Consider the following 15,097-nt stretch of genomic DNA (forward strand, 5'->3'; position numbering starts at 1 on the left):
CCCTGATGCCATAAGAGCACAATTATTACAGTCTATGCAAATGACTGGTGGACAAGAGGACTATAGCAACAACAAAAAAGATCAAGACAGTGTCTCAATAACACAGGAAAAATAGATAAAAGCAGCTACTGAGTAACCATCATCAAGCTTTGTTGTCAAGGAGATGTATTGAATCTGTATTTGGATTACATTAGCTAAGCCAGTACTACAGTGGTAAAAACTAGAAAATGCAATGTTTCTACTTCAATAAACGTTCCATAAAATGTACTTTGTCTGTTAATTTTAGTCTCTGTAGGTGATACACATCTCTCAGATGTCAACTGAGATACCCTTGGCCCTACAGATACTGTACTGTAGGTGAACTCTGCAAACTGGCTGAATCATTGTTGAAGTTCTTTGGTATATGTGTAAATGCTATTACATTATCCAAAGTAGTACTTTCCTTCCACAGTGTTAGGTATTGTCTGCATTTGCTATAGTCTGAATGACACATCATAGTAAGATTGCATCATTTTTTTTATGACTTAACGCTGAGAGAAGCTTTGCTTAACAAGAATTCAATCCTTTCTTTTCATCTTAGTCTAAATAGCAAAGAAGGAACAAACAAACATTGCTCAAAAACTAAACGTTTTCTAAGTTATTCGATGCAAGTTCCAAGATAAGTTGAATGATAAGTTTAATTTAATAAAAATGTAAAGCACTGTTTTCAACCTCAAGAAATAATCTCTAGAATAACTCTTCAACAGATGATTTTGGAATAACTTACTAACATTAATATGGAATAATAATTAATAATAAAATCATTAATAATGTGTGATAAAAGCTCACAGACTTTTCTGTTTGACATTTTCTTTAAATATCAGACAAGCACTCTTAACACCCCTGTTTCCCAGCCTATTCTATTTTTTTAACTGAGAAAATAATTTAAAAATAAACATTTTTTATATATATTAGGAAATACAAATGTCTGGTTAAGGATAGTGTTTGTTTCCAATAATAGCTCTATTCTGTTTCACTAATTTACCTAAATAATGAAATCACAAATTGTTTATGTAAATAATGAAACAACATACAGTACAATAATTTTCATATATTACCAGTTTCTTTTTTTTTTAAAAAGCTGAACAATAGGACAATGTTCTGCATTATAAAAACTGAGAGTAACAGCTGTAACAGTATTCAGTACCACAGGGCATTGTATCTTTATATCATTAACTACACAAATTATGTCATTTTATTATTGTTCTTGTAAGCATACTTGTCCAAACTAGTGACACTAACAAGAATAAGAACTTAACTTGAGGACATCATTCTAACTTATGAGAGCTATAAAACCTTTTATGACAGTTATCCAGGCATGCTTGACATTTCTGAATGAATGGCCATTTACTGTACAATTCTTAATTGTAACCTATGTCTTTTAAATTTTTAATCATACTCTTTATATCTATGTAATTATCTATATATTTATATCTGAAGAAAGAATCACTCTGTACAAAACACTTACAGCTAGAAATGAAAATTGATGGATTCAGAAAAATAAAACATCTTATAACTGGCTGATTTTAAAATAAATTAATAGTGCAAATCACTTACCTTTAGAGGAGGCAGAAAGGCAAAATGGGATTGTGCAGAGGAATATAAGGCTTAGTCTTAACATTGTTCCAATGAAGCGTTATTAGTTGATTAAAAGTGTCTGAAAAGTGGTGTTCTGGCTGCAGAGACTCAGAGGGGTGCTCAAAGCAATGCCAGAAATGTTTATCTAGATAGAGTGGAGGGCAGACTCCAAACTCCACGCATAAGTTCTAAGTTCACGCAATATGTTTGGGTTAATCATTGAACATGAGAATGAGATTTCAGAGTCATGGTGTCTGAGTGACCTGTAACATTCACAGCAAACAACTTATCTTTGGGATGCCAATTGTTTTAAACACATGTAGCAAGATTGAATTGCCCAAGACTCTATCAGTAATCAGCTTTCAGAATATTGACGTTTTGCAAACTAGTGCTACATTTTAAGAGCATAAGATAACAGGTTACAAATGAGAGAAGATCATCTGGCCCTTTTCTAGCCCATTTGATAATTATTAGATAACATCCAGCTGTTTCTTGAGCCTTTCTTGAGCTGTTTCTCGTTTTTAAACCGTTGCTCTCAAGTCTCCACTGAATCTGTATCTAAGCTATTTCATGGTACATCTCTCACACTGTTTCATTTAATGTCTGCTTTTAGATTATGATCAATATGTGTAGAATTCATATTGGAAAATATAAACTAAAAAATGGTTTGATTAATTGACTAATAGCAACCGCATTCTGAATTCCAACAATCTATTCATTTTCTAACCACTTTATCCAATACAGGGTCTTGGGGGAGCCAGAGCCTATCCTGGCATGCAACAGGCACCAGGCAGAGTACGCCCTGGATGGGTTGTCAGTCCATCACAGAGCACACACAGGCACAAACATACACAAACTCAAATAGAAGCCAATTAACTTATTGGTATGTCTTTGGACTGTGGGAGGAAACCGAAGCACCCAGAAGAAACCCACAGGTGTACACAGAGACAACATAAAAACTCCACACAGATAGCACAGATAGCAGAACTAAACCCAGGGCCCCAGCACTACAGGCAGCAATGCTAATCAATAGGCCATTGTGTCACCCACAGTCAGGATTCATTCACTGACAATGCAGTGTGAAATATATTTTGGAAGAAGCTCTGGATAAAGATGTCGGCAAACAAACAAACAAACTGATAATTAATATATGATTTGGGCATGAATACAGAGTTTCAGATGGCTGTTATTCTCTTACACTAATTGAAAATGAAAAAGATCAGATGCATCCATTTAATAATGCTACATGCATTTTTGTATGGATCTATTTCCATATAACTTTCACCTAGTTTTTTGTGGCCATATTAGTTAATACATGGTCAAAGTACAGTGTCTCAGGGTAATGTCACACTTCCTGACACGTCAGGATTTAGAACAAGACGTTCCTTCACTCTCAGCTGGGAAAGAAGCTATAAAGAGAACCTCACTCTAGTTAGAAACATCCCACGCACTCTCCCCTCTCTCCCCTTTCGTCCTCTTTCTTCAGTTCTGTGAAGCAAACAATAATGTAATCAATAAGATAAACAGTCGTGAGAGCCAGAAAGCTTTTAGAAAAATATTTTCATAGTATGGCAGGACACAGCACACATTCATTTTGTATATAATGTAATACAAAATAATTTCACAATTTATTGTCCAGGGTTGATTTAGAATGCATATATTTATATACAATTGTATCCTTGCATGCAGAACAATCTCTGTCCATATATGTGAGAGATCCCCTTTACTAGTCTCCCACTGTTGCATAACGCTCCTTGTAAATGGAAGATGGGAATAATGAATTTTAAGTCCTTGCTCATAATAAAAGTGACCCTGAGATAAGACAGTAGGTATCACACTGTCAGCATCATGAAGTGCTTCCACCCACAAAGAGCTCTGAGGAGACAGCAGTGTGAAGTGGCATGTAGGAGCTCTGGACTCTAAACTGGAGGGCTCTGTGTTCAAATTCCGAGTCAGATATGGATGTTACACCCTTGAGCAAGGTACTTTTCCCAGCTGGCTCAAGTAAATGCTCTGCTGTACAAATAGGTCTCCAGGTTGTTATTGTAAATGAGCATTTGTCCTTAGCTGACTTAGTAATTACACAGTGCAGTGCCCTGAAGCATATTGTGGAGAATCCTATGAACATATGAGGCACACTGTTGGATCAAGTTCACCCTTTTTTGGCCTGCCATGGGTCATGTTCCAAAAATTTGGCAACTATCTCAAATTATTACTGCCTAAAGTAGGTTTGAATGGCGGAGGGAGAGTATCTTATCTTCAGTTTAAGACCTGAACCAGGGTTCTGTTGTGTTTAGTTGCAGAGATATAACAGAATGTTTGAGGAGAAAAACATTCCAGGTGGTTCTTGAGGGCATAAACAGCAAAAGGATAAATTGGACTATGGTGGAACTTGAGTCCACGTGGACGGCCTGTGCAGCAGTGGTAGGAATGTGAACTGCTCCTTCAAAAGCAATTTAGAATATGTGAACTCGATGCACTGTCACGCGTGTCACATCTCCTATCCATTTTGCAAGGAAACTCTTTGGCTGGATGTCGGGTGACTCAATACAACCACTTTACTGGGATAGAATGAGTCTGTGGGCCACTCTGTCCCCTAAGAACGTGGGAGAGATGGGTAAGGGATGATAGAGCCTTTTGTATTTTCAAGGTTAAACTTCAGATTTAACAGCCTAGACGTGGGCTAGCCATTGGAAATGGTGTCATTGGAAATTTGTGTCACTGCCAAAGCCATGGGAAAGATGTGTTAATATATTGGTGCATCTAGTTTCAGGGTCAATGAGAGAAGCCTGCACATACAGCCACTGAGCCTCACACAATGCCATCCATCTAAGTTATAGCAGAATGCGCCAGGCAGACCTGACTGTGAATAGGGACAGACTGCAATTCCATCCATCCGTTATTAAAAGTGCTTCATCCAATTCAGGGTCGTGGGGGAGTCAGGAGCCTATCCCAGTGAGCAATATGCTCAAGGCAGGATACACCCTGGCCCGGATGCCAGTCTATCGCAGGGCACAAAAAGGCACAGACTCTCATACACCAGGGACGATTTTATCCCTATCAATGCGGCTTTGGCTTATGGGACGAACCCGAGTGCCAGGAGGACAGGCACACAAATCAAAAAGTAGTGTCCATGACAGCACCCCAGGTCTGGAACTGAACCTAGGGCCCCAGTGCTGAAAGGCAGCAATGTCAACCACTGTGCCACCCAGCTGCAATACCATGTTAGGCAAATCAGGACTTAAGGAAACTGTTGCACAGAAACTCCCTCCCTCGCATTCATTAATCGTAAATAGTTCACGTTTCATTTATCAGATTATTAAAATTCGACGGCAGCTTTCTGCAAGGTTACTCGGATTAAAAAAGGGAGGTTTTAAAACTTTACACAGCAAAAATATAGTACTGTTTAGTGTTTCTAAAGGAAAATAAACCAATACAATAATTCAACGTAGGACAATAAAACAAGGAACAGAAAATATTACAATTTAAGGGTATAGAACGGTCGCTTAACTTACAGTAAAATAAAAAATAACATGTAATGTCCATTCATACACAAGGTGTAAATAATATCAAGGCATAGAAAGAGATGCGTCTCAGCGTTATATTTGACATTTCTTAAGTTTTAATTAGTTTTAATGACCACTAAGCTATAACCACGTGAATACATACGAACACAACAATTTATAGAACAGAGTACTATGCGTGTACAACGACCCCACAAACCTCATCGCAACCGATAACCTTTTCCTCTTAGCATTTCCTGTTCCTGAAGCTGCGCTTGTTGATGACGTTCATCCACGTGTGACAAGGAGAGGATGTGTTTCAGATGGTAAGTAATGCATAGTTAAGGGAATTCTCGTTGAGAACAGCGAAAAAATGAGGCGTTTGTGTATTTATTATCAGTCGTATATTCAGTGGTATTTCCTCATGAGAGAAAGTGAATGTTTTAGTGTTTTTTAGAAGTACGTAAGAAGATATACATATATTATATTCGTAGGTGATTTTTTTGTAGTTTATTGAAAGGGAAGTCAGTAATTTGTTGCAAAAGATGACTGAAAGTGTACTCTTTTAAAGTTTTAAAAATGCAGTAAGCAATCACATACTGGTAGTCGATGTTTTGATAGACAGGAACACTGACAAATGAAAGGAGGTCGTTAAGCTCGTTTGTTTATCATTTTGTAAGGCATAAGGGATCCGACAGTCTCGTCCACCAGTTTCTTAAAGGAAATCAGACTTCATCCTCTCTAATGAGTACTTTGTCCGATATTTCCACAATACATACCTGATTTTTGTGTGTTCCGTGAGAAATTTTAAAATGCGTCCCAGATTTTATTCACACCTTAAAAACCCGGTCCTTCTGAGCAAATTAAAGCACAAGCTTCTCATATTGTGAAATGTGTAAACACTGTGCTGTTTCATTTCTCTGAACTGAAAGGCACAGTTTTTTAAGTATTCGGGAATGAGAGCTTGTGTTATCTAAATACTTAAGTTTTGTTTTTTTATATAATAAGTATTTTATATTTAATAAAAGCGTCAGTCATGTACTATATCTGCCTTTGCTGTTGTTATGCTATTTAAATTTTATGACTAGAATTGTACTAATTTGATTTACATGTATTAGGAGTCCCACCTGAAGACATGTGGCAGCAATTATGAAACACCAGCATCACTACACAGCAGACCAAGTGATTATTATGCAGTTGAATTAAGGTGAAATTATAGCAAGGCTAGATTGTTCAAGCCTTGAATGCACTTTACCCAGGACAGTGGAATTAACACCTCCTTGAACCTTACAAGAAATGTCATATTTATTGACCAAGCAGTCAGGACCTTCTGTCTCTTCAAAACTTAGCACCTCTTACAGTGCATTGCCGCCAGTCACTACACTGCAGTATTGATTTAAGGGAAGAGTGCTATCTAGTGGCCCACCTACCCCTCTCACAGTAGCCACCTGGTTTTCTTTGGAGGTCTACTGACCCTGGTCTAACTAGGCTCAGGTTTGATTCGTTTCTGAAATCTGACAAGATCAGGTTTCAAGGTAGTAATATTGTACTGCACTATACAGTATAGTAAGTCTATACTGCATAGACTTTCTTAAAAACAGAAGCTTCTTTCTCACTACCTACTGTACATGTACTACAAAAATGTACGTGTTTATTGAGTAGTTTTTGATAGCTCATCCCATCTGTTATGTCTTTGTTGTGATTCCCTCCCAAGATTTTAAGACTAGCAGGACTGCTTTTAACAGACCACATCGATGTGGAGATTGGCAATACTGTCTATGTGCAGGTAAACCACACAGAAGTGAACAGCACGATGTCTTCTCACACAAATGATGTCGCAGACCTCGCCAAAGAAGTGGGTAAAGATACCGAGCGAAGACCTTCCGAAGATCAGCAAAATGATGTCCAAGCAGGACAGACACAGTCTCTCTCAAAGCGGCAAAGGAAGAGGTTACTAAGGAACCAACAGTGGGAAGAACAGCGGGACCTTCGGAAGTAAGTGGTACTACAGTGGTGTTTGTGACATGGTCATTCTGCATGCTTCATAAATCGTGCTACAAAATGAATGAGGAAAACCTCTAAAATCCAAAGGCTATCCTTATGTGTAATTGTTCTTGTACAGTTATGAATTGTGCAAAATAACAAGTTAAGTTTTACTCCATGCTAAAAGGAGATGAAAAGAAATGCAACAATTCGGCTGTGGGGGCTTCTTCGGGTGTCAGTAATGAAGTGAATTGATAACGTGAGGTACTCCACAGTGCACGGGGACTGTTCCACTGTTAGTGCCTGTAGGAAAGAGGTTCATCTGGTACAGCTGTTAATAGTGATGTTGTTTCAGCTGTTAATAGTAATGAATCATTTGGCTGACGCTTTTATGATCCAAAGTTAATTATAGATAGCTGGGGTGAACTATGTATTAACACCTACTGCTGCGGAGTCGCTTACAATTGGTCCTCGGTTTCAGTGTTTTATGCCAAGAAGAGACGACAGGGAGGCTAAGTAACTACTTGACCTCAGCTGTTGTGTAGCTGATTTTTATTGCAAGGTCATAGGCTTCTCTGAGACATTTAATGGTGGTAAAAAAAAGCCCTTTTTGTATTTTGTAACCGGCCTTTTGAATGGGAATGGCTTCTGAACCGCAGAGATTTCCATCTGCTTTCTTGAGAACGGAAGACGAATGTTGTCCAGAAGGGGTTCTGTTCCTTCAGGGTCATTCACCTCTTCTCTTTTTTTTTTTTTGCTCTGCTCTGGGGCTAGAGACAAGCTTACCCCACCTGACAGTAATGTGTAGTTTGCGTGAGTGTGTGTGTGTGTGTCCCCTGCTTTAAAGACAGAGGCGCAAGGAGAAGAAACAGAAGAGGAAGCTCGAGCGTCAGAATCAGGTGGAGGATGGCGTTGACGGAGGCTTCAGGAAACGGGCGCGGAGAGAGGCCACACCCAGCGCCCTGCGGCTGGTGGTGGACTGCAGCTTTGACAGCCTAATGATGCTGAAGGTGGGCTGTGTTAGGTGCTTTAGACAGTAGTCTCCCACCCTGTTCCTGGAGAGGCCCAGTCTTGTATCTTTCTTCAGTTTCCCAAGACCTTGTAAAGGGTGTTAGTTCAGTTAAAGAATTAGCCAAACTGTTCATGCTCAAGCTATTAAATTAAATACATTGAAAAAAATAATTTAATTGAATCCACTGTCCAAAGACATACTGGTAGGTTAAATTGCTTCTGGGAAAATGTGTGTGCATGTTTGAGTCTTTCTTGTGATGGACTGGCGTCCCATCAAGGCTGTATCAAAAGGCTTGCGCCTGTTGCTTGCTGGGATAGACTCTGACTCTCCCATGAGCCTGAATTGCATAAACAGTTAGAAAATGGATGGATGAATTCATTGTCATAGCACATAGTCATTTGTTTGCCCTTGAATGCTAAAGATGTACACAGGAGGGGACCATTACTGATTTTTAGCCGTTGTTTTTTGACAGTGGTAGCATCTGACATTATTGAGGCCAAATGTGAGCAGTATAAGAGTACAGAGTGCTCAGAACCTTTATTATTCATATAAAGAGGGATTTTAAAAAAGTTGTATTCAAACACAACAATATGATTAGATGGGGACAAGCATAAAGCTCTTTTGCACCAATTTCAGCTTAGTAAGGCAGATCCTTTGAAAAAAGGAGCTCCAAAAACATCTCTTTATGTCATACCTGACCCCATGTCATCATGATGTTTACTCTTTTTGATCCTCCAGTAGAAACCTTTTTGGTTTAGTTTTAGAGTGATGAGGCTACAGGATGGCTTTGCATCTCAAATGCTATTATTATTTTCAAGGATGGTTAAAGAGGAGGTTTCCCTATACTAAAGGCCGATCCTGATGATTAAATGCATAAAAGTTAGGCCTGAGGCAACTATGAATGTGATATTCTATTGGTGCAAACAATTCTGAAGCGTGGATTTATTCACTCTTTAGAGAGACCGCTTCTAAACAAAATAAAGACTGTAAAGAGCTCTTGAGTTTGAACTGGAGGCCCTTAAAGAAACTTAAAAGAACCATTTTCATTTTCATAACCATTTCCTGATAAATATACCAGCTGCATGCACTTCTGTAACATTATTTTCTCAGAGACTGTACATAAGATCCCAGACACCAACACAAGATTGTTTTGTTGTTTTTTATTCTTCTTAAAGCACTAACAAGATTATTCATTTACTGAAATCAGCTTATCTCTTTGAAAGCTTTACAGATTTAAGTTTGCAGCAAAGAAAAAAAACTGTTTGAATCTCGGGAATAAATGTATTAGAAGTGAGAAATATATATTATATGATATTATAACATTATATTAAAAAAGGATTGTTGTCTTTCTAAATGAATGATTTAGACGACTGGAAAATAATGTCTAAGAAACTCTTTTGAAAGTGTGATATATCTCAGAAGACATCTTAGTTCAATATCGTCCTCTCTCCTGTTTAAGCAGTGTGTCCCTTTGAGTGTAGAATAGAAAGAATGCATAAAATTGTATCTTTGCATTTAAATCAGTTGGTATTAGATACGGGAAATGACATTCTTAGGCGGGTTGCAAAATATTAAAAGCCTCTAGTATGACCCTGTTTCAAGTTCGATTTTAGAAAAAAGAAAACAGAACAGTTACAATAGGTCAACAGAATTTCTTCAATAACCCAGTACCTAAGACTTTTGGCTATATTTTCATTGAGAAGTAAGGGTAAAACTCTATAGATTTCTATAGCAAGAAGCTCTAAATCGATTCATGGAGGTGCTAATATTTTCTATTTTTTGATCCACCCTAGTTCTACACCTTAGTTTATATAGTTGGTCAAATTAACTGATTGGCTATTTATAGTTCTTTATAATTGTTTCACCAATGCTCCTAGGTCTTTTAGATTAAGTGGTACTTTAAATAAACTGAAGGTTTTGAGTAATCATATGTAAAGACGTACAATAATCCTGTGTATGTCTAAGAAAATAATAAGTTTAATTGTTAAATGTCTACTCACTGGAACTAAATGACTATTAGAACTAAACAGAAGACTAGGCCCTCATTTGTAATACCTGTTCTGTAAGTTTACAAATGAAATGAAAAGTGCACAGAAATGTTCCAGATACAAATTTCAAGACACTATCAAGTTGATCGTGTACACGACAGTTGCTGTACTTGTTTTGAATAGGATGTGAAAAAGCTCCACAAGCAAATTCAGAGGTGCTATGCTGAGAATCGCCGGGCACTGCACCCTGTCCAGGTATGAGTGTTAACCCCTTTCTTCACAGTTCTCAATTCTTAACTGTAGTCCAGTCTGGCCCATTGTAATAAACTAAAGAGACTTAGGAAAACAAATTCTCTGCTGGAGGAGTATGATAGTGTTTCTTACAGTTTGTGTTCAGACACATAGTTTGTGTATCTCAGTGTCATGAAGGAGTGTAGGAGAGTGTGGGCCAGTCTCAGACTTGACTTTAATTTCCTGCATTACACTCAAGCATGAATAATGCCAAATGTGGACTAAATTCATTAACCTTTTCAACTAATAAAATGGTATCTGCATGACAAAAATTATGTATTTTTTGTTTTTTAAATGTTCTGAGATGCTGCCAGTGTACTGAAGATTATTAATTATAAGGGACACCACCAACAATAGTTGATGGTAGTTGTTTTTGCCATTATTTGTTTATATTAATATAGCTCTTTTCATCCTATTGATCCAGTGAACATATACAGCATTGTTTAGAAGACATTAAAGCAGTACAATAATCAAAACCCTGGTGGTAATGCATTAGTCTGTCTTAATATTCAGATAATAAAGAATCCTATTATTGAGAATTTTAAATTAAATTTAAATGCAAATCCATAACAAAGGTCATTCACTTTTCCTTCAGTTTTATCTCACCAGCCACGGTGGACAGTTAAAACAGAACATGGACGAAAGCAACAAAGGATGGGTTAATTGGAAGGTAGGATATTTTTCTTTGTTACAAATGTAGGCTTTGTGGTACTGTTAGAATGACTGCTGCATTTAGTGTGAAAGAAAATAAAATAATAGATTAACTGGGCGGGTGAAAACTGTTTTTGCTACTGAATGTCTTAGGTTTTCTGTGGTGTGGTGTACATAAAATGTTCCATTTATGTAGGCAGATGAATTGGATGCAGTATAAATGGTGAAATATTTTTATTTAGTTCAATAAGAGTATTAGAAATTGATTTTCTCTTTAAGTAGATAAATACGTTAAGTTATCCCCGAGATTTCCTTTCATTTGCACTCTCACCTCTCATGTCCATTTTCATGTGTTCTTCCTTTGCTTCAAAACCCAGCTGCACTCCTGTCTTTTCTTCATTGGCAAAGCAGACTCAACAGCTGAAATATTGCTTTCCTTACTTTTCGGCATGACATTAACTTATGCCTGTTTCAGTGAAGATGTCACATGTCATGGATGAACAATCCTGTTCTCGGAGAGTCACGAGCATGTGGGTTTTAAAGGCTACCCTTGGATTGGTTTCTATAAAGCGACAAAGTTGTGCAGGATGTTATTTCAGTTAAATAAATTTAACAAGTCAAGACTTGAGTTAAATGCATACTTGTTAACTTAATCAAAAAAGTATATTTTGTTCTATTTCTATACTATTACATTGTTAAGAAGCAAGATCTTGAAGATCATAAAGCTTAGAGATAAATAGCTTGTCTCTTATGTAGCAGTTGTTAATCAGGATCTCTTATCTATGCATCACTAAGGACATCAACATCAAGTCGGAGCATTTCAGTGAAATCTTGAACAAAGAAGATCTGGTGTATTTAACATCTGACTCGCCAAATGTGCTACAGGAGCTGGAGGAGTCAAAAGCATATGTTATTGGAGGACTTGTGGACCACAATCACCATAAGGTACTATTCACGTGAGCTGCCATCAACAAAATCTTTAAAACTTTATCTGGCCCTCCGTGATCTTCCTTACACTTGTGTTAGGCTGTTTTTTTTTAGGTTTCTAACCTCAAAATATAAAAATAGCTTTGCAGTACCCCTTTAACTTGTATTTCTGTCCTGCAGTTTAGCAACAGATCAGTCAGTGAACTGCAGTTTAGCTTATTCGCATATGATTGTGCATGTTTTTTCTACATTTAATGGCTGAGACGTCTGACGTGGTTACCTAGACGCAATGAGTGCTAATTGCATTTTAAAAAGGTGGTATGTTGGGGAAAAAAAACACCACAAATTCAGAACACTTAATTTGACTGAGTATAAGTCAAGTAGGTAGCTACATCAGTATGCGTAGGCTGCAATGTAAAAGTTTATTCCATACTAAAAAGAGAAGAAAATAAACAATGTTTTGGCTGTGGAGCCTTCTTCGGGTGTCTTTGGGTCTTCTTCACACACCCAAAGAAGGCTCCACAGCCAAAACGTTGTGTTTCTTTTCTTCTCTTTTTAGCATGGAGTATAGGTCTTCTACATCAGTTTATTACAAGCTAAACCTTGACCTTTGTCACAGGGAATTACCTATCAGAAGGCTCAGGACCTGGGGATCAACCATGCTCAGCTTCCGCTTTGCAACTTTGTGAAGATGAACAGCCGAAAGGTTTTGGCAGTTAACCATGGTGAGATGTCCCACTGCATATTGCAGTGTAGAATTTGCAAAGCCATACTTTTAATTATTCTTATCATTTCTATTAATGGATGGAAACTCGCATACCCTCAGAGTTCCTGATTTACCGTTATTACTGCAAATATTATTTAGGTACCAAAAAATGAACAAAAATAAAAGGTTGTGCATGGAAGAACAAGAATTTCATTTGATTTGAATTCCATCGAGACATTTCTCAAAGTGTCCTACTGAATTAGCTGTGTGAAAATGGCTGGCTTGTTTCCCACACTTCCTCATCATTTCTGCCTTCTCTGATGATGATCATAAAACATTTCTTTGGTTTCAAATATTTGTATCAGGCCCTCTCACAATCTAAAACCCGATGAGAATTAGGTCATCCTATCTAGGAATGATTCTGGTTGCGTTTTTTTGTACTTTTCCAGGGGCAAAAAAGCCCTTTTCATAGTGCAGGGGCCTGAAGCCCAATCATGAAAAGCTATTATTCTGCAGATTTTATTGGTAGCCTTGAATGGTAAATGAGCATGTTAATTCCCCCTAATGAAGTACATGCTTAATCCAATAACGGTAAATTCCTCAGAGACTAGCTATACTGAATACCAGGAAACACTAGTGCTCTACTGGACCAGGTTTGTCAAAGTGTGATAATTGATTGTACACTCAGTATTTTAAGTGTAGTCCCACAAAAGGATTGTTAATCTTGTTTACTTTTATTTAAAATCTACTTTTTTCACACTATACATTTTCAAATTTGGTAAAGGCTTTTCTGTTGCTTCTTACCAGTGTCTGGTGTAGGAAAACGATGAGTCAACATGAAGTCCCGAGTCAGTTTGGTCGCCACCCATGCACGTGTGAGTGACAAGGGGATTCTTCTCTTACAGTGTTTGAGATCATACTGGCGTACTTGGAGAAGAAAGACTGGAAGGAGGCCTTCTTCACTGTCCTGCCTCAGCGGAAAGGGGCAGTGCCAGTGGGACAGGAGGGCAGCCTGGCTCAGGACACCTCTCCGGACAAAGGCGAAGAGCAGGAGTCGCTCGACTCGAACAGTGACTCAGAAACAGGCAACACTGTCGCACCAAACTCTGACGCTGATGTGCAGAGCAAACAAGGAAAACAAGACCAGAGCTACGAGGAAGTGAGCCGCAACAATTCGGAAGAGTCACCCAGGGAAGGAACTGCAGCATAGGCAAACAACGCTATAGAGACCCTGAACATTTTCTTTTTCAATAAGTAGCAGATATTAACAGAGTTGTATTTACTGAATCTACAGAATGAGGGGCTATTTTTTTGTTTGTGACATGAATTAAGGAACACGAGCAACAAAATGTGTGGTGCCTGTAGTGCATTTGTTGACCTGCCTTATACCTGATTTTTAATATATGCATTCATGGGCCATGAATTTCCTGTACATGTAAGCAAAAGAATTTATCTTCTTTTGGATCTTCTGCAAAGGTGCTGAAGTGTTGTGGTTCCATTTCTTTGATTTTTAACTTAAAATGATTGATTTGTTTAACCTCTCTTTAAAATTATTTGTATGAAATTTGTGTTATTTTAATACCGCCAATTTATGTTAAGAACTTGCCTGTACAGTGTACAACAAAGACATTGGCTTAAGTCACAGAAAAGACTTCTTCCAGTTATTCTTGAAGTAATTTTGAGTACAGTGATAGCTAAGGTTATGATGTATTCCCAATTGCCATATATAACTAAGCCATGTTACAGGCAATATATCAATGAGCCTGTTGGTTGTTTTAAACCTGTTATTTTCTTGACATCAGTCCTGAACATTTTTATATTGTAAATATCCACCTTCATAAGAATCAAAACTGCAGAAAAAGTAAGCATTCTGCCATGCAGAAGAGAAATATACAATAATATTCTGAAAATAAAACATTTTTAATCTATATGGGATACTGCTGAGATATTACTTATAAAGTTGTTGACTATAAAGTAGTAGAAAAGGATGACCCATTCACCCCCTTCTAACCCCTTCTTCCAATTTAGGGTCATGGAGGAGCCAGAGCCTATCTTGGCAAGCAACAGGCATCATACAGTATGCCAGACAGAGACACAGATATACACACACTCACACCTAGGCCTAATTTTCCCAGAAGCCACTAAACTTATCAGTATGTCCTTGGAGTGTGGGAGGAAACTGGAGCACCTGGGGGAGAACAGACAAACTCCACACAGAGATCACCCCAGGTCTCAGGCTGGGGCCCCAGTGCTGCAAGGTAGCAGTAGTAACAGCTGTGCCACCATACTGCCCAAGAAGGTTTATTTCAAATAAAAAATACTGGGGAACAAAAGCTCAAATAAGAATATGTTCTATTTCTGCCAGAATTCTTCTATAGCCTATTATATGTTATTTGAATTTCATCACTGATAAAATAAT

The 15,097-nt window shown here is 37.8% G+C and overlaps 2 protein-coding genes across 5 annotated transcripts in view; one reads left to right on the forward strand and one right to left on the reverse strand.

The window, feature by feature from the left end:
- Window positions 1-5,407, reverse strand: part of mttp (microsomal triglyceride transfer protein) — a 29,526-nt gene extending 24,119 nt beyond the window's left edge. Inside the window, exons 1-2 of one of the 2 annotated variants that reach the window (XM_088625962.1) lie at window positions 5,341-5,407; window positions 1,597-3,105 (exon numbers count right to left, since the gene is read on the reverse strand). In XM_088625962.1, the coding sequence (XP_088482088.1) occupies window positions 1,597-1,660 (64 nt within the window). In that variant the 5' untranslated portion in view covers window positions 1,661-3,105; window positions 5,341-5,407. The remainder of the gene's footprint in view (window positions 1-1,596; window positions 3,106-5,340) is intronic. The other variant, XM_088625971.1, reaches the window with a different exon arrangement.
- trmt10a (tRNA methyltransferase 10A) lies at window positions 5,380-14,606 on the forward strand. 3 transcript variants are annotated; one of them, XM_088626149.1, is made up of 9 exons: window positions 5,430-5,446; window positions 6,239-6,327; window positions 6,907-7,115; window positions 7,951-8,113; window positions 10,287-10,358; window positions 10,990-11,064; window positions 11,841-11,990; window positions 12,592-12,697; window positions 13,584-14,606. In XM_088626149.1, the coding sequence occupies exons 3-9, from the start codon at window positions 6,934-6,936 to the stop codon at window positions 13,886-13,888; spliced, it is 1,053 nt and encodes a 350-aa protein (XP_088482275.1). In that variant the 5' UTR covers window positions 5,430-5,446; window positions 6,239-6,327; window positions 6,907-6,933; the 3' UTR covers window positions 13,889-14,606. The 3 variants fall into 3 exon arrangements, with proteins under 3 accessions (XP_088482259.1, XP_088482275.1, XP_088482267.1); XM_088626133.1 differs by lacking the exon at window positions 6,239-6,327 and having other exon boundaries at window positions 5,380-5,446; XM_088626141.1 differs by lacking the exon at window positions 5,430-5,446 and having other exon boundaries at window positions 5,458-6,327.
- The last annotated feature ends 491 nt before the right edge of the window (window positions 14,607-15,097 follow it).

The sequence above is a fragment of the Lepisosteus platostomus genome, chromosome 1 (genome assembly GCF_059453375.1).
Source record: "Lepisosteus platostomus isolate fLepPlt1 chromosome 1, fLepPlt1.hap1, whole genome shotgun sequence".
NCBI lineage: Eukaryota > Metazoa > Chordata > Actinopteri > Semionotiformes > Lepisosteidae > Lepisosteus > Lepisosteus platostomus.

What these genes read in the sequence shown, in the direction of transcription:
- trmt10a (XM_088626133.1), top strand. An exon ending in GGGCACTGCACCCTGTCCAG is followed by an intron (nt 10,359 to 10,989) that starts GTATGAGTGTTA and finishes CTTTTCCTTCAG; the next exon opens with TTTTATCTCACCAGCCACGG. An exon ending in GGTTTTGGCAGTTAACCATG is followed by an intron (nt 12,698 to 13,583) that starts GTGAGATGTCCC and finishes CTTCTCTTACAG; the next exon opens with TGTTTGAGATCATACTGGCG.